Source organism: Rosa rugosa, chromosome 4, assembly GCF_958449725.1.
Source record: "Rosa rugosa chromosome 4, drRosRugo1.1, whole genome shotgun sequence".
NCBI classification, from domain to species: domain Eukaryota; kingdom Viridiplantae; phylum Streptophyta; class Magnoliopsida; order Rosales; family Rosaceae; genus Rosa; species Rosa rugosa.
The window spans coordinates 22,185,113-22,205,064 of NC_084823.1; the positions used below are offsets into that span (position 1 = coordinate 22,185,113).

The 19,952-nt window shown below is 35.7% G+C and overlaps 1 protein-coding gene across 1 annotated transcript; it reads right to left on the reverse strand.

The window, feature by feature from the left end:
- Nucleotides 1-3,852: 3,852 nt before the first annotated feature.
- On the reverse strand, nucleotides 3,853-6,828 carry LOC133744076 (uncharacterized). Its single transcript, XM_062172210.1, has 8 exons — nucleotides 6,677-6,828; nucleotides 6,401-6,539; nucleotides 6,159-6,258; nucleotides 5,960-6,080; nucleotides 5,715-5,836; nucleotides 5,192-5,313; nucleotides 4,940-5,099; nucleotides 3,853-4,206 (listed from the first exon to the last, which is right to left on the reverse strand). The coding sequence occupies exons 2-8, from the start codon at nucleotides 6,525-6,527 to the stop codon at nucleotides 4,092-4,094; spliced, it is 867 nt and encodes a 288-aa protein (XP_062028194.1). The 5' UTR covers nucleotides 6,528-6,539; nucleotides 6,677-6,828; the 3' UTR covers nucleotides 3,853-4,091.
- Nucleotides 6,829-19,952: the final 13,124 nt, after the last annotated feature.

A 19,952-nucleotide genomic window follows, 5' to 3' on the forward strand; every position in this document is an offset into this window, starting at 1 on the left:
ATATCATCGGTTCATCAGTCTTATCAGGCAATTTGTTACCTCAAAGCCATCTCGACCACCACTTAGATGAAAATAAATCCCTTGAGGGAGGGTGCAGAATGTGTTACGATTAATCTAGGTTGGAGATTTGATGAATGAGTAACTAAAATACAAAATTAAAAAAGATAAAAAATTGTTCAAATACATACATCTTATTTTCTAGATAAAACAATTTTTGTATGTTTTTCTATTAATGATATTTATAGGATTAGGAGGAGAAATGTGCTCTGCTCTCTTGCCCCTCTCTCTACTTGTTTGGAGCTTGGTTGTTGGTTTCGCCTCTGAATTTGGTTTTCACCCAACATTTTATGCTCGGTTCTTGGGGACTGTTGTTTACCTGTATATGCTATCACCGGATGTAGGTGCAATTACTTAGTAGTAGTGGTCTTCTGTTATACCTTATTGGGTGTCGTAATATAAAAACACAAGAAAGGAGGAAAAAAGATAAAATCGTCGTATTTCCCTCAGAAAAGAAGAAAACAAAGAAAACTAAATAATCCATTTAAGCTGAAATTTGAGTAGAGATCCTTCAAGGGATAAGGTGTTGTACGACACTTGGCACATGGTAAAGCTTCGCTTCTTGAGGTCTCTCCACGTATACATCTCTTGTATTGCTCCAAAGTCTTGTTCAAAGTGGTAAGCAGCTAATCGTCAAAAAAAAAAAAAAAGTGGTAAGCAGCTGTATGTTTTTAGCTTATGAAAATTGCATGTTACCTACTTCTATAAGCAATATTAATAAGATGCTTTATTTGATTTTACTAAACACCTTTTGTTATCTAACTTATAAAACATAAACTCTGCTAAACTGGGCCAAATTCTCAATCTAACTTTCATGCTGTACTTTTGTTAAGCGCGGTGCCCTCAATTCAGAAGTGTCTCCCAAAAGTACTAAGAAAGATCGAGTCTTGTTCTCATGAATTCCAAACACTTATTGCACAAATATTTGAGCTACTGTTGATGTAGTATAAAGGTGGCCCAAAATGAAGTGTGCAATCTCGGTCAATCTTGTCAACCACCACCAGTATAGCTGTTTTGCCATTTGAACTAGACAATACATCAATAAAGGCATTGATACCATGCTTTGTTAGGATTGCCATAGGTTGCAACAATCCAGTAGGGAGGATTGTTTCATAATAGTTTTGCTGATAAACACTGCATTTTGCTACAGACTTATTAATATCCCCTTTGCAGTCCATGCAAAGCAAAAGACCCGTTTATTCGCTTAAGTTTTCAGGCCACCTGCATGCCCTCCTGTTAATCATTTCAAGAGTTTTTATCTCCGTTCACTACTTCACTGCAATCAAGAACACACACTATTCTTTGAGTATAATTGTGAATTCACAAGAGTAAAGTGTAACTGCTACAGTGCCCTTCAAGCAACCTTGCTGAATGTCAAGTATAAATTGATGAATATGTCTGGAAACTCCAGTAAGTGCTGCCAGTTCAGACCTTCTTCACAATCCATCTGGTGCAGCATTATTCTATCAGCTTTATAAAGAATGGAGTAGTCATACCCTATCATTGTCATAAACCACTTCTTTTAATCTAGTGTCTTGATTCTCTATCCCAAAGAGTACTAAATAGTTAGGAGATCTAGATTTTGAAATGATGACCTAGTGTAGTTCTTGTCCTAACTAACAAAGCTTGATGTCTCTTGGTGCCCAGCTTTTGCTCAGATATTATTACTATGACAACAAGGCTCCAATTCCTTTTGCAGATGCATCACACTCTACTATAAACTCTTTGGTAGAATCTTGAAGTGCAAGGACAAGCGTGGAAGCCTGGTTATCTTCAACTCTTCAAAAGCTTGTTTGGACTCAAGGGTTCACTTTAAATTATCAGTCTTGAACATTTTGGTGAATGATTTAGCAAGAATACCAATATTTCTAACAAACTTTCTTAGTAGCCAACTTACCCCAAGAATCCTCTTTACCCTCGTACGGTTTTTGGTTTTACCCACATTTGTGATACTCTCAATCTTACCTTTAGCACTAATCATATGTCCTAGCTACACACTCCACTTGTGTCACAGCAAATCTACATCTACTCTCCTTCAATTTTAAAAAATGCTGCTGCAACCTTGTGCTCCTCATCCAAATGTTGTAGATGAGATTTATTAGAATAGTTGTAAAACAAGTCTGTCAATACATCATTCGTCACTGATTCAAAAGTTGAGGGAGCGATGGTGACGCCAATTCACATTGTAATGCCCACTGTTGAGTCCTGAAACCAGTTAACTAACATCGCTAGGAGCATCCTGCTTTGATGATATCCTAACCACAGATCCAGCTTGGTGTATATAAGTAATCCATGTCTTTTATGTAGAAGCTCATCCACTACTACTACTACTACTAGTATTGGTATGTTTAACTGTTATAGCATTAAGTCCTGTAATTCACGCACATTCTCCAAGAGCCATTTCTTCTTAACTAGCAAAACAGGTGATGAAAATGGGCTAACACTCGGCCTGATGACAATCTGCTGAATTTTTGTCGTTTGAAAGTGTAGATACCTAATGGTGCCACAGTCACAAGAGCTGTATTGGCGATAGCTCAGTTCTATGATTCTGCTCCTTTGAGGCGGGAAAGATGCGAGAGGTCTCAACACCTTAGCATATTTTATCATAAGAAAATTGTTTGTTATGATAAAAACGTTGGAAAAGTGGGAGATTGAGTGATGCAAATTTATTTGTACCATGCTTTTGAACTTTGCGAGTCTCGAAATATTTGTCACGATGAAGATGGAATTGAAGAACTTATATTTGTCATGATGAAGATGGAATTGAAGAACTCAAGTCGTTCTAATACGGCTATTATAAGAGATGAAAATAAATTTTATGGAACTCCTAAATACATTCATAATGTAATTGAAGTTCTAATAGTTAGAAAAGAACCTTATAAGAGATGCAAAGTGTGAAAAGATATCTCTACAACATGTTTTGGAGTAATTTTTGGTTATCCTACTCACCTATTCTTGCTCATACTCTTCCTGGTGCTCGATATCAATGCTAGCATTTGTGATTCTGGAATGATGTTGGGTGGAATTTAGAGCTTCTTTGATCCCTGCCTCCAGATATTATCAATCATATTATATGCATCCCTCCTGGCTCCCTGGGTCTTAATGAGCCTTGCTGCACATTTGCACTGCAAGATCATCTGCTCTTCTGGTCTGATGTGTGATTTCTTCACCTTTGTCCGTTGGTACATTTCGAAGTGGCGCAATAAGGTTGTTTTTTAGCCTAACTTTGATAGCCAAATTATTTATACAGCTGCTAAAGAGTGGCATCAGTCTCAAGCCAAAGCCAATGTCATCACTGATTATCTCAATTTTTGGTTTGGATAAGTCAAAACCCCCTCTTGGTTTGCCAAATTTAATGTTGATGGTGCGAGAAATAGTACTAATAGTCAAGTGACCACAGCCCCCCCCCCCCTCCCCCCCCCCTCCCCCCCTTATATTGAATCCGACTCTGCAGTTCTTTGTCGTGTGCAAATTCGTCCTCTTGGTGCCACTGTCCTTGGCTCCAGGCATCTCATGTCTCAACCTGATTCTTTGGCCAAATCTGGTCTTGATCATGAATTCATGACCGCTGAGTCCTCTTCTTCGAACCTCCTCCACCTCAATCTGCTTAGGCTTTCTTGGATGACCTTAATTAAGTTTTTAGATCTAGGCCTGTTACTTGACTTTTTATGCTCTAGGCCTTTTTAAGGCTTCCATGTAACCAAAACAAAAACAAAACAAAAAAACAAATAACGAAAGAAAGAAGAGATATCTCTACAAGAGCACACCCCCAGTAAGTTGCATGAAGAACTGAAATATGATCGTGGTGAAAGAACTCAATCAACATGACAAATTTAAAATTGGGTACTACGTTTCTCTATTTACAATATGGAAAAGTTTCCGTGCTCCTGTAACTTCGAAGGAAGCACAATTAGTATTTGTTAGTTAGCCATTGTCAACATGTATGACAATGTGCTGACAACTCCTTTTTCTTTCTCATATTCTAACCAAATACAAGTGTAAATTTTCTCATATATACTGTTTATTCCAAAGGGCTATTGTGATTCCACAACCGGAACAGTAGTATAGGTGTAACTCTCTACCGCCACGTCATTATCCTTCTTTCTAAACTCGGTCCAGGAAACCTTCCAAATCTTGAGCAAACTTTGCCTGCAAGAACATCATAGGGGAAGGAGTAAGAGAGATTGTTTTAGCAGAAAGACAGTGTTTACAATAGAACTAACACAAGAATGATTCTATCAATTAATAAAAAAAAATTAAGAAAAAAAATCAGAAGACTGATAAGTAGATGGCAAGGGGTTGTTCAATTCCTCAAGTACAAAAAATATATGGCATCATGTCAAATCCACAACTAACAAACAGGTGGCATGATTGAAAAGCAAATACAAAGAAATCCATACACCTAATCATGATATAGTCGGTCAGTTCTCACAAACTAATGTGCTGTTCCGCAAACCTAGAATAGAAGGTGTAAACAGTTGGAAAGAGAAAATTGACAAACTAAGTAGAAGACCTGACAAGAATATATATAAGAAATTTTGAGTGTGTGGCTAAATTGTTAGTATGGAATGAAGTCTGCAGTCTTTATACAAAAAAAAAAAAAAAAGTGTCAAATCAGAAGTAGATATGAGACAAAACTGTGGGTAGTATCAGCACATATGGTCATGGTCCTTTTGTGGTCTATAGAGTTTTCTGACTGCTGTTATCATCAAATGAGAAAAAAACCTGGTGAAAGATCAACTCATTTCTATCAGGTTTTCTACAGAGACTAAATTTGTGAATTGGCCTATTGTTATGCATATCCCATTCAGCTACATGCAGCAAAGCTTACTGTTATCTGAAAAGCACATAATTTGAAAGGAAATGAGTCAATGACAAATACCTCTCTGTTTCAATAGTTCTCTTCGCAAGCATAAGCGTCAAGAAGACAGGAACCATTGCGGCGCACAGATGCTTAAGGGTGTGCCCACTAACAATATGATATGTCCATTTGTAGATCACTTTATCACCAGCTTCTTCCACCTTGGCTAAAAGATAAAACACTGCAATAACAGGAAAAGTTTATAACCAACAAAATGAAAACACTAGATATATATAAATCATCATAGGAACTCTCGTTAATAAAACCACAAACCTGCTGCCCAAAGCCAATATGTGGAATGTGTGTACATAGGGGGCAACAAGATAGCCATCAGGGGAATGGCAATGCAAGGAAGAAACTGGATCAGAGCATATGGGCGGAGGTCATCAAAAAATCTGCAGAAGGATATCACATCAATTATATTTTGAAATAGAATGCAGTTTACAGACACCACAACCAACTTTGATATTAAGGCACCATCATCTGTAACTAGGCAGATGCATACAGTATTTAGCCAATTTTAGCAAGGGGTTAAAAGGCAATATGAATTGATATTTGAGATTCTTCCAAACCCCATAAAGGTTTCACTAATAGCCTATCTTTCCCAGAACTCCACAACCCTGGTATCGGTGCATGCCAATCAAAGGGAATGCAAAACCAAAACTCGTATTCGTCCTGAAAACTAGTCCTGCTCTAGAAGATGTACTTCATGATTACAACTAGTTCCTCTACAGTGTAAATACAGCTTAGGAAAGAGTGGCCATCATAATAAAAAGGAATGAGGTACAGTGCTTGCCTCCAATACAATATGCTTATTACACCCGCCAAAAGCAGAGGTAAAATGGAAATGGTTCCCTTCCGCTCATCAATCCTTTCAATGATGAAAATTGCAATGATTGATGTGAATGCAATTGTCATCTACAATTGTCATGAGAACATTAAGAAAAAAAAAAAACAACGTCAGTTAATGGAATATATGATATCTTGATAGTTGCTGATATTCTATAAAACAAAATCATTTTAATTGCTAATCAAACTCACAGGCAAGCGATCCCACACTAGAGTAGCGTCATTTGGGTTAAGATGATAATATGAGGATCCAATCCCAACAGCAGCCACACCAAGGTAGAAACATGTCCAACCCCAAAGCTCACCTTGCAAGCTATTATTAAAAAATTGAATAAGAATGCATTCAGAATATCGTTTATCCATGCTAGGCATTGAAAATTTTCAAAAGTACCTGAGCTTCATATAGTTCCCATAATAGCAAAGGACGAGACCAATGATACCAACGACCAGGAAAGGGAAATTTGAAATCACATTAAGGGTATTGGGAATACCTGAGATTAAAACTGAGCCCGTCAATTTCAATTATTCAGAGCAAAAAACAAGAGTAGAATGCATCTGGTAGTGATCAAGATAAAAAGAACAGAAATACAGGAATTCTTCAAAAGAGAGAGAGAGAGAGAGAGAGATTCTAACCGAAAAAATCGCGCTTATCAGCGAAATCATGGTAAGCTTGAGACTGAGGGATGGCAGGAGTGACGATCATGAGCACCACAAAGCAGAGGAGGGCCAGTCCCGAGGCGTACATCGTTCTCTTCTTCATGTTCTTCCTTGTCTGATTCTCCAATTTAACCGATAGTTAACGATTATTAGGTTACGAATTTCCAATTGGGAATGAATGAAATCATGAATTGGATTACAGTAAGTAAAACCTAGAATCTGAAGAAGAAGCATGTAATTATAAAATACAACCTGGGGTTGAGATCGAGCTTCCGAACACGGTGGTGGTGGTTCACTTCAGATGATTGAGCTTTCCGACTTCACACAACTCTTGAGTTTGAGGTCACACAATTCTTAAGACTTTACGAAAACCAAACTGAGAAGCAATTGAAGGGAAATTCCGCCAACACCAAAACCAGAAATTCGATATTTTTTTTTTTTTTTTGAGAAAATAAAAATATTATTTCTAATTTAGCTTTCTTCAATAAAAATATTGAAGACTAATTTTTTTTTGAGAAATTCGATAAAAATATATTTTTTCTTTTATAATTTTGGACCAATAAGGTCAAAAAAAAAAAAAACTCAAGAAATTTAATATAGCGGAAACCTGGTTAGACATGCAGGATGAGCGTGTGTGAGCTAGACTCAAAGAAGTCTAACATTCGAACATAAGGTAAAAAAAAATAAACCTCTAGCGAAAGTGAGCAAAAACACTTCTAGAATCAGCTTCCGGCTCAGAATGATAGTACACTTTACCTATTTTTATTCCCAAAAAAAAAAAAAAAATTTGTACGTCCAAACATGAAAAAAGAAAAGTTGTTTCATGGAGGAGATTGGGACTGTCTTTTCATATTCCTTCTATCTTCAGAAGTTTCTTAAAACTTAGACATTAAATTTTTTTTCATGGAGAAGATTGGGACTGTGTTTGGTTCTGACCAAGCTTGCTGAGCTTGAGTTGTGACTTTCCTTTGGGCAGCTCTCTTGGACTTTATTTAGTTAGTTTTTGATTTTCTAATAATTCCTGACTGTTTTTAGGAAGCTATGCTTGTTAATTTTAGTAAGCGTCAGTGAGTCTTTGTTACTTCGCCTATTAACTATGTCACTGTAAACATAGTCTATAGGCTTGTTTTTATTAGGTGAGCATGATAGTTCTAATGAATAGACCTATCATATGTATCATTGTGGTATCATTGCAACTTTTTGTCTATCTGTAGATGGTAGCGGAAGAATATGTAATGATCATTCTAGCCTTATCTTTTATCAATGAAAATCTATGAGATGATTTATTCAAAAAGAAGCGTTGGGCTCTCCATACATACGTTATATAGATCAATAACAGCCACCAATCATGCTTAAGATTAAGGGATTGTATCACAAGAAACAACTCACATAAATAAAACGATGGAAGAAAAGGGACATGAACAAGAAAAAATGATCATTGACAAAAGAACTGTAATAAAAGATCCTTGGAAATAGGGGTAGATTTAAGGGGTTGCAAATCTGGGCAATTGCTCAAACTCAATTTTTTTTTTTTCAAGGTGATAAAGTGTGAAGGACAAGGAAGAAGAAATAGCGTATGTATTTTATTTAATTTAAATACATTATTCTTTCATTTATCACATCCTTCATGTTTGTGAAGAGATATTATGAAAATTTTGAAGAGGCTACACCGTCTTCTATAAATAATGACATTTATTAATTTTGTCCTACTTAGAAATGATTTTTTTGGCTTTGCCACTGCTTGGAAAAATAAAATCATTAGTCCTCTTTCTGCGTAGTCTCAACTTTGAAGATGGAAACTATGTGCTTGGTTCGTGTCATCGATAGGTTTTTCTTTGTTGAATGTATTAGAATAAGGGGTAAAGTTGGAAAAATTAATGACAAATATTAGATGTGGGGTACACTACGATATTTGATGAGTTCAAATGGCAACACCTGCATTCGCTCATAATTACCTTATGAAATAAATTTGTATTGGAACCTAATATAAAGCTCCACCAAAGTTGCGTTTGAGAGGCACCACCATGGAATTGTCGAAATGTCATGGTCCACCTTGTAGTACACCATCAAGAATAGTAGCCAAATCAAGCTAGCCATAAAACTTCTTAAAGAAGCCTAATAAATTTAAACACTATTATTAGAGCCTAAAGTCGCCTCATGATACCTTTAAAAAAGGGCATTCTTCACAAGTCGTTGAGGGAGTGATCAATAAAAGAAGACATGTCATCGTCTAAAATCAATGTTTTCCCGAGAATCACTAGGTGAACCTTAGTAGAATCAACCAACACAAGTTTGGAAGCAAGCCTGATAATCATTTCATTAATCAGTGCCATGAAAGAGTGAAAAATATTCTTCTCTTGAAAGAAAAAAGAAAAAAGAACCTTAGCAAACCCCCACTACCTAAGATCGAGGTCATGAGTTCAAGTCACCATGGGGGTAGGAATGAAATCCTTTGATCCTCTTATGATAGAAGTAAAAAAAAAAACCTTAGCAAACCACGAGCACAATATCAATTGGCCACATGAGCGGGATACTTTCTTGATTTTTAAAATGATAGTTTTTCCTATGATATAAGAAATTTTTATATTAGGTGATATATTGACAAAGGTGTATCGGTGATTTTTGATAATTTAACCACAACCCACGTTTTTATATAGATATACTAAAAGTTGAGTAATTAGAAAAGATTTTTTTATTATTCTAATTGTTTTCTAATTTCTATACATACAATAACAAACTGTAGTTGAGAGAGAGAAAAGAAGAAGAAACCTCTAGCCTCATTTTCACCCTTGCTTTGTGTCTAGCGGCACCACTTTACGTCATTGGACATATTCCCTTTTGAATTTTCTTCTCTTTTTCATATTCCTTCTATCTTTAGAGTTTTTTAAAACTTAGACATTACTAGCATTAGAAGGCTTTACAGTACTAGAATTCATAGGCATCTTTGGCTTTTCCTTAGACATATTTCCAAACCTGACAATAGGTTCACAAGTGGTATCTTATTTAGAAAGACTTCCAGTCTTAGTAGGAGTCTTCTCATTTGAAGCAGCTTCACCATTGTTAGTGAAAATTTAGAGCAAAGAAAATTTTAAAATCACTTGAGTCTAAACCTCATTATTTAGAGTTTTAAACGCAGACAACTTGTTTTTCTATGACATTAACATCCAAGGTTCATGCTCTCCACTGCTAAAGACACTATCATTAGAAGAATTGACAATAGGAGTAGTGTGAGAATAATTTGTCTCCATATCAACAACATCCTCCGTGCTTTTGGAAGTAGTTACCAAGAAGATAACACTCATAGCAGTAGCTTCCATAGCAATAAAATCACTACTCATTTTGGTTTTTACATGAAGATACACACAAAGCTAAAATAAATCATCGAAATTTTCTCCATCATAGATTACGTTTGAACCCTAGTGAGTTTTATATGAAAAGTATCAGTTAAGCAGGCAAGTCAGGTCAAGTTCCTAAACTACTCGAGGACACTCACCAAAGCTCAAGAAACTTTGGGGGTAATTTTTGTACCCACAGTTTCATGTTCGCTTAGACATAGCTAATATGTGGATCGTCATTGAATGTCTTCGAATTATAATAAGCCGCTCAAACAAGTAATAGGGCCAATGACTAAATATGTTGGCCAAAGATTAATTGGGCAATAAATTTAGTATAATGTAAGCCAGCAAAGGGCCAAGACGATGGTTTGTTTCAAAGTTTAGGTTGTTGGTTATCGGCCGACCCATGATCATTAATCGAAAAGAAAGTCTTTTGTCTAAACCAATCAGCCAGTCAATCAAATTGTCCAAATTAGCTTCCAACTCTAACTCAACAACTACGAAAGTAAACAATGGATAATTGGAGAAGTCAGTAAGTGATAAGGATAAGAATTGATCAAGTTAGTGTTTTACTCAACTTGAAGACCATATCAGTCTATAAGGATAGCTTAATCTAAGACCTCTAGCTTCAAGATTAATTCCATCCATTAATGATGATCATCAAAGCCTATGAGAATAGAGTCACTAAGCCAAGAGGAAGCCAAGTTCTACTCAACTTTGAAGAATCAAGATATCAAGTCAGTTGTAAGACAACCAATATAAATAGGAGCTTCGCCATGCCATTTTACACACACAACTCCAGAAACACAAGCCATCAAGCTTTTTACTCTCATTTTATTTCTTGCTTAGGTAGATGCCCTTTTAATTCATTGGTTTATTAACTCTACTAGTTTCAAGTTAATTCATTTTATTTCTCTTGTAGCCTAGTATCGATCTTTGAATTGTTTTCATTGCTACCCATTTATAATAGTTTGTAGTTTTCACCTTTTGTTGATTAGCTTGATAGTCATTTTATATTCTAGCTTTATTATTGTCCTTAATCTCTTTAATAATTTCTTTATGCTTTGCTTTTTTTATTACGTTATTTACTGTTCGTATCGCATAGTAGCTAGGCATTAATCTTGAAAACTTTATCTCTTACAAATTTACTTTCATTGTCAAATGTTTTTATTTGGATCCGGTTGATCAAAGCCACGTTACCAGACCGTTTGAATTCACTCTTACCCTCACTACTACACCCGAGTCACTCGACCTTCGGCCATCAAGTCATTGATCATAAGGTAGCGAATCATTGGCCAAGAACCCATTTCTCCCTCAGCCAGCAATTGTTTAACAAGTCAAAGAACACACATCACATTTAAATCGCACACTTGGTCTCTCGACAGTGTGATGGCACGCCCCGCAATCTATTCATCAAAAAGGACATTTGTGTTGGCATAAATAGCCATGTAGGTCTTCTTTAGGTAGCAATGATCCACATAGTATTTAGGGGCATGTCTCATGTAACTGATGACTGAAACTGCATGTTTACATGGGGGAAAGTTCTACCATGCCTTAAGGTATCAGTACCTTAAAATTTGTAATCACATTTGGGCCGCCCATTTTACATAGATAAATTCAATGGTTGTAGAAAGACCAAAGCAATAGACTGGGTACTTCCTATGTAGGTAATATTACCATTATGATTGTAACATTAGTATTTAAGAGATGGAGCAAACATAACATCTAGTGCGTTTTCAATTGTATTTCGCAGGTGTTTTAGGGTTCTTTTGAATTTTGTGTCTAGATTCTTGAATATGGGAGTGGGTGATGACTGTTTGGCAAATTTGAATGGGTTTTGTGAGAGATTTCGAGGGGTTATCGAGAATGTGAATGATGCATTTGTAAGTAGAGAAAATAAGTTGGGTTTATGTTATGGCGGTGCGTTTTCGAATTCTGATGTTTTGAGGTCAATCTTAGCCCTTTTGTTCAGCACCACCCTGCTCTCTTCTAACCCTTCTTCACACTGCTCCATCTTAGCCTTTTTGTTCGGCACCACTTATATGCTGGTCAACATTCTTTTCCTTGATTCCCTAGCCAAGACTTATTCGCAACAGAATATCAAATGTGCACGCCGAAGAAATACATAAACACCCACAACCAACGCTTGATCCTCCCTTGGATTCAGACGCTTTATTTCTTCGCTAAACTCTCGAACGATCTTATCAACAATTTTATCTTACCTTTCCACTGAAATTTGGTATAACTGCAGTTTATTATGAGCGCTCAACCTCCATTCGTCCCATTGATCTTTTATGAAATCGCTCATATTAAATTCATCGTCTTCCGTTTGCTCTTATCGAGAGTTTTATGAACCATTTCATTATTTCTCATGGCGTCTGCCTTGATGTAGTATCCAGGGGTCTCATGGTATAGGTTGGGATTGCCTGCGCCAGTGCCTTGATCAACACCTCCTTATCATCTTTAGATAACAGTTTACCATTCCATTCTTGAATGCGTTTCCATACTCGATCCTTCAAAACCCTAAAAATCTTTTTTTTTTATTCCCCATTGTCGTTGGCAAATCCAAATATCTTTCATGACAAGAAACCAATTTCATATCAAGAACACCACCACAAGCTTGCTTAAAAACATTCGGAGTCCTTGGACTGAAGCTGCTGACTTATTTGTATTAATTCTCTATCCTGAAATCTTCTCATACATCTAGTAAATCTCTTTCAATTTAACACAATCACCAACTAAAGCATCACAAAGCAATAGGCTATCATCCGCAAATAACAAATGTGATACTGAAGGAGCACCCCGAGCTATCGCAACACTATGAATGTTATTATCCCTTTCTGCCTTCAGAAGTAAAGAAGAAAAACTATCTACAATGAACAGAATAAATACGGGGAAATTGGATCTCCTCGACGGAGACCCCGAGTTGGCACAATTCTTCCAAAATGACGTCCATGAAACAACACAAAATAAGTAACAGGAGTGACTTAACTCATCACTAACTCCATAAATCTTCAAGGAAAACCCATGACAATCATCATGTTCTTTAAAAAGCCCCACTCAACATGGTCATATGCTTTAGACATGTCGAGTTTAAGGGCCAATAAAAATTTAAAAATATGATGAAGGCCAAGTGTACATGTACTTTAAGCTTGTAGAAGAACAGGACAAATAGACTGACTACTAAATAGTTGAACCATGTATTTTTAGTCGCATTAGACAAACAAATATAATTTACATTTTCTAAAACATTAAATTGAAAAATAAGCTAACTTGAAAAGCCTCATCAAACAAGTAGTTTATATCAACATGCATCGTAACTGCCATTGTCACGCCCCGATTTTTAAACACAAATAAAAATCGATATATAACCCCATAATTATATATGCATGATGGTTCAGCCATCAATATAGAATACGTGGAAAACTATTTCCCTTTAAACCAAGTACAACTGATGCCCTGAACCCACTATGTCAATACAAACTCACTCCGCAGAGTCCACTATTACACAAGTTTACAAATTAAATTGTCACAACAAAATAATAAGTAAATGCTCCTACTACAACGGAAGTCTTTTTAACGGTAAAGTCACAAAATTGGCTTCCTACAGTATAGCTGTAAGCACGCGATCTCAGCTTCAGCCACGATTGTCCTGACCTGCAGGATTAACTCCTACACCATTGAATAGTGCACCGGGTTGTCACACAACAAACCCGGTAAGCTTATGAAAGCTTGTATGAGTAAACTCAAAACCACAAAACAGAAACACATTCTTAAGTCACCTCAACCTAAACAACAATAAGCACATAACTCACAACTACAACCATCTGTTTCATAACCTTCCATAACATGCTTACGTAGGTCAACTCGTGACTAAAACTACATGCTCAGATTCTCAACCTAGCATCCAATTACACAAATTTCAGTCAAACAAAACCTCCTCAAGTAATGTTTGGAAATCCTTTGACGCACAACGACGAGTCACAATATTCACACTCATTTCCTTCCCACTGGAAGCTTTTGTCATCAACATGACATCAAGGTGAAAACAATGAATCACCTTCCTATCCTCACAAAGAGCACAATCTCCACCACTATGGCCTTTAAGATCAATCAAACCATCAATCAATAAAATCAAGAAGAAAACAAGGCAATCACAATTCAAAACAAGCAAAACAATTCATAGTAACCCATGCGTACAGTTTTAGTTCAGGAGGTCACATTAAGACAAGCAATTCAAGTCATAGTAATCATCATAACCCCACACTCTGACATCCGTAGGTAGCTCCGACCATCACAGCAGTCCTCTCGATCTTTGTTAACTTAATAACAATGCAACTTCGCTACCGAGCAGTCATCACACAGATTTCACCGGTCATCACACAGATAGTCATCATCCTACTGATCATCACACAGATTTCGCTGGTTATCACACAGATAGCAATCGTCAAACTGATCATCATACAGATTTTGCTGGTTATTACACAGATTGCAATCATCCAACTGATCATCACACAGATGTCATCGATTTATTACACAGATATTCCTACACAAGCTTTACATGACAATCATCACAAAGATTCATCACACAGATATTCCTACACAAGCTAGCTACCATATCTTAAATCTCAATTAAGACGGTCATACTAGACTCATGTTATCTCAACACATGAAATTCTACAATCATAACTCAATACACAATTTCACCATTCTCGAGATAAATGAACTCATTTCAATTATTGTTCACATCACAACGAAGCCACCAATACATATATATTTCACGTAAATATATATATATATATATATATATATATACACACACACGTAAATGCCACTAATACCAACTTTAGTCATAGTTAACCTAATGACTCCAAGACAATATGGTAATTATGCTCATAACGAATATTGTGAGATTTACTCACCTCTGAATCCCGCTGCGTCTTCACACGCTAACCAAGACAAACACATAAAAGTGTGCATACATAAAGGTGTGCATACATAAAGGTGTGTCATAGTGAAAGCCATAACTAAAAAAAAAGAGACTAATTCTCACCACTGCCTTGGTAGATGCAGCAGTCTTTAGAGCCTTTCTTAATATGAGTCAATTTAAATATCTCCCACCTATCAGGTTCTTTCTCAACTTGCTACCAAATCGATCACAATTAAGAAAATTACAATCTATATTTATGATTTGAATGCAATTTTTTGACTGAAATATTGCCTCATATTAGCTTATTCCAACTAATTCTAGTGATGACACTCAGAAATATGATTGAAAAGCAAATGCATGGCCGCAATTACTAATTACAAGTTAAACCATATTGTTTATATATCAGTTTTATTGCAACTTTGGCCTAATATTTAGAAGAAGTGGAATATAAAAGGGGCAAATGAAAAAAAAAAAGGAGTAATAACAACATTCGGTCCAGTTGCAACAAAAGAATAACAACATTCAACATATTTAAAACAGAAAAAGAGCTATGGTCTAAATTGAATTCCAAACTGAAAAACTCAACCAATCATATTCAATCAAATTACAACAGATTTGACTGCCTCAAACTATGTAAACTTTAAAGTTTACTTTTATCAAAACTCACCCATTCATACACAACAGCTAGAAAAGTCCTTGTTCCTGTACTATGATGCATTGTCATTTGAGAACGATTACTCACATTTATGGCAGCCTTTGTCTGTCAAAAATGACAAGTAATACATTATGTTACTTATAATTTGAGTTCAAAACACATATTGATAGTTTAAATTAACCTGACTAGCATTTTTAGTACCTGAGTATCTTCCTCATCCAAATATTCAACAAACTCTTTCTACTGAATTTTATCCATTAGTTCATGACTGCAATTAAAGCGTTGAGGAGTCCCTTAATTTGGTACCCAATATATTTGCTTCAATAGTGCCTTATGCTGCTTCCAACGGTCTTGTAGCCTTTTAAAAACATAACTTTTTATCACGGATTTTCTAGTAGCCGTATGTGGATCCGATCAATAGTACATTACATTTAATTCAAAGTTTCAGATTATGAGGTATTTACATTTCATGTAAATCATAAGTGAAACAACATAAACCACTAAGCTGTACCTTCACTTGTTCCCATGTCACTTTTTAAGTGACGCCAATCGATAACATTGATAGGATAGAACTCACCATCAGCAGCTAAACACCAAATGAAATTTGAAAAATGCGCACACTACTTTCTAGGCCACAAAAGCGCCTCAAACTTGTCCCACTTGATTCTTTCTCTGACTTCATCTTCCCCCCAATGAATAATGTTTGAACTTCTGGACTTTTTTGTGCCACTTACATTGCCTCCTACATTTGTGCCTTCATGGACTTCATGTTGGGCGTCAAACAGACCTCCTACATCTTGTGTTTCACTATCATCAAAAGCCACATTGTTATGAAGTTGTGGTTGGTTTATATTGTCCTCGCCAACATCTGATTCATAATTAAAATGCTTATCATTGTTGTAATTTGTCATTCCTATAAACATTAGAAAAAAAAAAAAAACATTAGAGGGTTCTTCCTGCACTTTAACCAAATGTTTGTGTACATTTTTGTTATTTTGTGGAACTCATCTATGATTTTGGTGCTAGATGTCTTAGTACTTCACTTATCTGCAACCAATTAGACATAATTGCAGTTTTATTATTTATGTTTGAGAAGATTCACTGTTTTAAACATATAACTATGCTTCCCTTCTTTCACAATGATAGGGAAACTAACACTGAACCACCAACATCATCAACGAAGATCATCAGCAAGGAGAAAAACGACTGAAGTGTCAGACCACTTTTTGTAAAAACAAAACTGGAGGAAGCCACTTTTTGGACATCCTCCATGAGTAGCTATCTAACAGGTGCATGCTACCGGAGATAGAGCAATGCGAGGTTACACAATTCCGAATCCACTACTATATACAGTAATTTTTTTTTTCCTAATGTCTTTATCCATGGGCAATGAGTTTCTGTCAATGGCCTAACACTTTTTGAGGATATACACGTGCTAATGGACATCATCAACAATTTTTTACAAACTATTGCAGCAGCAATTGCAACTAAGTTAGCCTTAAACTATGACAACCTATTTTTTTGAACACGGTACCACAACATCTGTTCTGATGGATGTCAAATGATGATATTTGGAGATAATCTCGAACAGTTTAATTACAAGGGTGAGTTCCTAAAGCTTTTGCAACTCATCCTCACTAAATGAGGCTAAAATTTGGGTTGTTGATTATTCCTCCAAGAGATTGAGATGTACTACTTACCGTTTGTATAAGGTAAATGATACCCTTGACCATAGAAAGAATGAGCTAAATGATAACATTTTTTTTAAGGACAAATTTTAGCCGTAAACCTATATCTCTGATCTAGTGTAAAGGAAGTAATTTTTTTTTTTTGGGTTACATGAATGTGGTTGAATTTTTAGTAATTTAGAATTTGGTTAGTGTTTGACGTTCAATCTCGTTCTTATACAACCTTGTCTAGTTCTAATTGGAAGGAATGTTGATTTTATGTCCCGCCTTACACAGTTTGACACGTGGTGATACTTAATTGATTAGGTTCGAATCTTGAAACATAATGTTACAACTTGAAGTATCGACGTCTTTTGAGACTGTGTTTTGCGAGAACAATATATTATTCATGTGTAACTTTTTTGACCACCTTGTATGGTGGATAAACCTTTATGTATGACCATCAACCAAATAGTACAAAACATCAACATATCAAAGATTTAAGCTAAAATCTTATAGCACATGTTTAAACCTAAATGACTCAGACAAGAACAATTTCACAACTTTCTGATCCTTTGGGAGATTTAACTCTGTTAATTAGCATCCCTTTTCATCTCTTTCCCTTCCAAAACCGTCAGGAAGGTTATACTAATCTTCTCTAAGACCATTGCACTTTTTACCAAAGCCTTCAGGGCATCAAAGCTGAAATAGCTGATCCTCATCTCCATGACATTCATAGACATCTTTTTCACACAAAAAAGAAAAGAAAAGAAAAGAACTACATTCATAGACATCAATCCTTTATATAAGAAAAAAGTAATTATAATTTGGTCTTTGACTAGGGCTCAAACCAAACCAACTTCTAAAAGTAACTTAGTATCGAAATAAGTTTGATATGATGAGCGATCAAAACACTAAATATAAGCAGAGATTCAAATTCGTTTACAATATAGGGTCAATACATTCTTCATGAAAGTTGACATATATTGCGAGTATCCAATTTTGATCGTCAAACATACAGCACACATCAACAATTTCAAAAGAAGGCGTGTGAAAGATTCAAGCTAAAGTCTAGAGCACATATTTAAACCTGAATGACTCAAACAATGACGAGCTCGAAATTGAGTTCTCAAAATTAACCCTGTTGACAATTGTTAGTATATAGCAAGTAGGGATCGTTCTATCCGGAGATTGAGGGTGCTCCTATCATTTAAACGTCAAAGAAAAGAATATTAATTATAAGTATACAATATTTACGAAAATTACAAGATAAATTAAGGGGATTTCAAAATTGTTTTTGTTTATAAACTAACTACTTAATTACATTGACCAATCAACCAAGAATCAAGGATATAATGGACGGCTAAGATGTATGATGAAGTTAACAACCCTTAACACGAAATCAAGATCACAAATCATAGTTCACGAATCAAAACACATACTTGAACGAAATCAATCAAGAACAAACCACGAACGCATGCATAAATTCTTTTTACTTTCCTTAGTTAAATCAACTAGATGAACGCACCATAGTTAACCCTATTAAACATGCAATGCTAGTGAGTGATCAATCCATTAACAAACATGTTCAACGCAAGAAGTGCTTTGAAAGTTTGATTGATTTAAGAAAAACATACAAGTTAGAACGCTAATCAAACATGCAATTCTCTTTGTTGATTTACCTAAGTAATTATAGGTTTTGCACTTTAATTAACAAGACCAAGAACGCTAGCATATTATTTTGGATTCAACCATGCAAATCGAAACCTAAGTTGACCATCAAAGAAATCAAAAACATGAAAGATGGGATTGAAGAACAAAACCAACAAACATTCAAGAACATATCAAGAAATCGCAAACTACAAATCTGAAAAATCCTAAAATGAATTCATACTTCAAGGTATTCGAAAACTAAACGTCAATACAAACACTTTATTCTCACAAGAAATCGCATCATCCAATAAAACCAAAAACATAGAACGCTATAGAATTTGATTTTTAAGTTACAAGACAAAGAAACCGAAAACAATAAGTTAGGGTTCATGGTTACACTTTTAAATAATCTTCAAGAACGCAAGAAGGTCTTCAAAGGTGGTGGACGGCAAGGATAGTCATGGCAAGGATGATGGATGGACTTGCTTCACGGCTTCAAAGTCTTGAACAATTGGAGAGGCCGAAACTTTGAGAGAATAAAGGGAGGAATTTGCGATTTTGATTAAGGGTTTCTTCATTATTTGCATGGCATTGTTAAGGGAATAACTAAGGAAAATGTATGAGAAATGACACTAAAAATATAGGAAATATTGGTTCGATCAAACAAGAATTCAAGAACAACTTCACAGCTTTCTGATACTCTTGGGAGACCAAATAACTCTTTGTGAACATCACTTTTCCTCTCTAGCCCCACTTCAAAATCTATGCCCCAAATTATGGCCATCTTCTCCAAAACCATTGCATTCTTTAGCAAAACTTTCAATGCTAGTATGTGATCTTCGTCTCCATAAAATTCATAGACTCTAATATCTTTCAGATGTGAGAAGAAGCATGGAGGCAAAGGCTCCAGAGCCTCATCTTCAGAATCATTTGAGGACACCGCAATCCCCTATGGCATAACAATTGAGTCATTTTAACAACATTACAGGAACAAATACAAGAGAATACATTGCAGTGCTTCTTACCCCAAGGAATATCAGAGTTTGAAGACAAGGACAGTTCTGGAGCATCGACAAGAATGGTTTGCTACCAATGTTTATGCTGGATTCAAATTCCAAAGTGATTAGATCATTGAACAAAGGCAGCTGGGCACAAAGTTCTGGTGCATCAGCTAGAACCACCTAAGACACAATGATAGGAGCATTTTAATGCGACATTTTAATTGTTATTTCCTCATATTTATGTAGTTATTTCCTTAAATGAATCTTTCTTGTTTAGGAAAGTTACC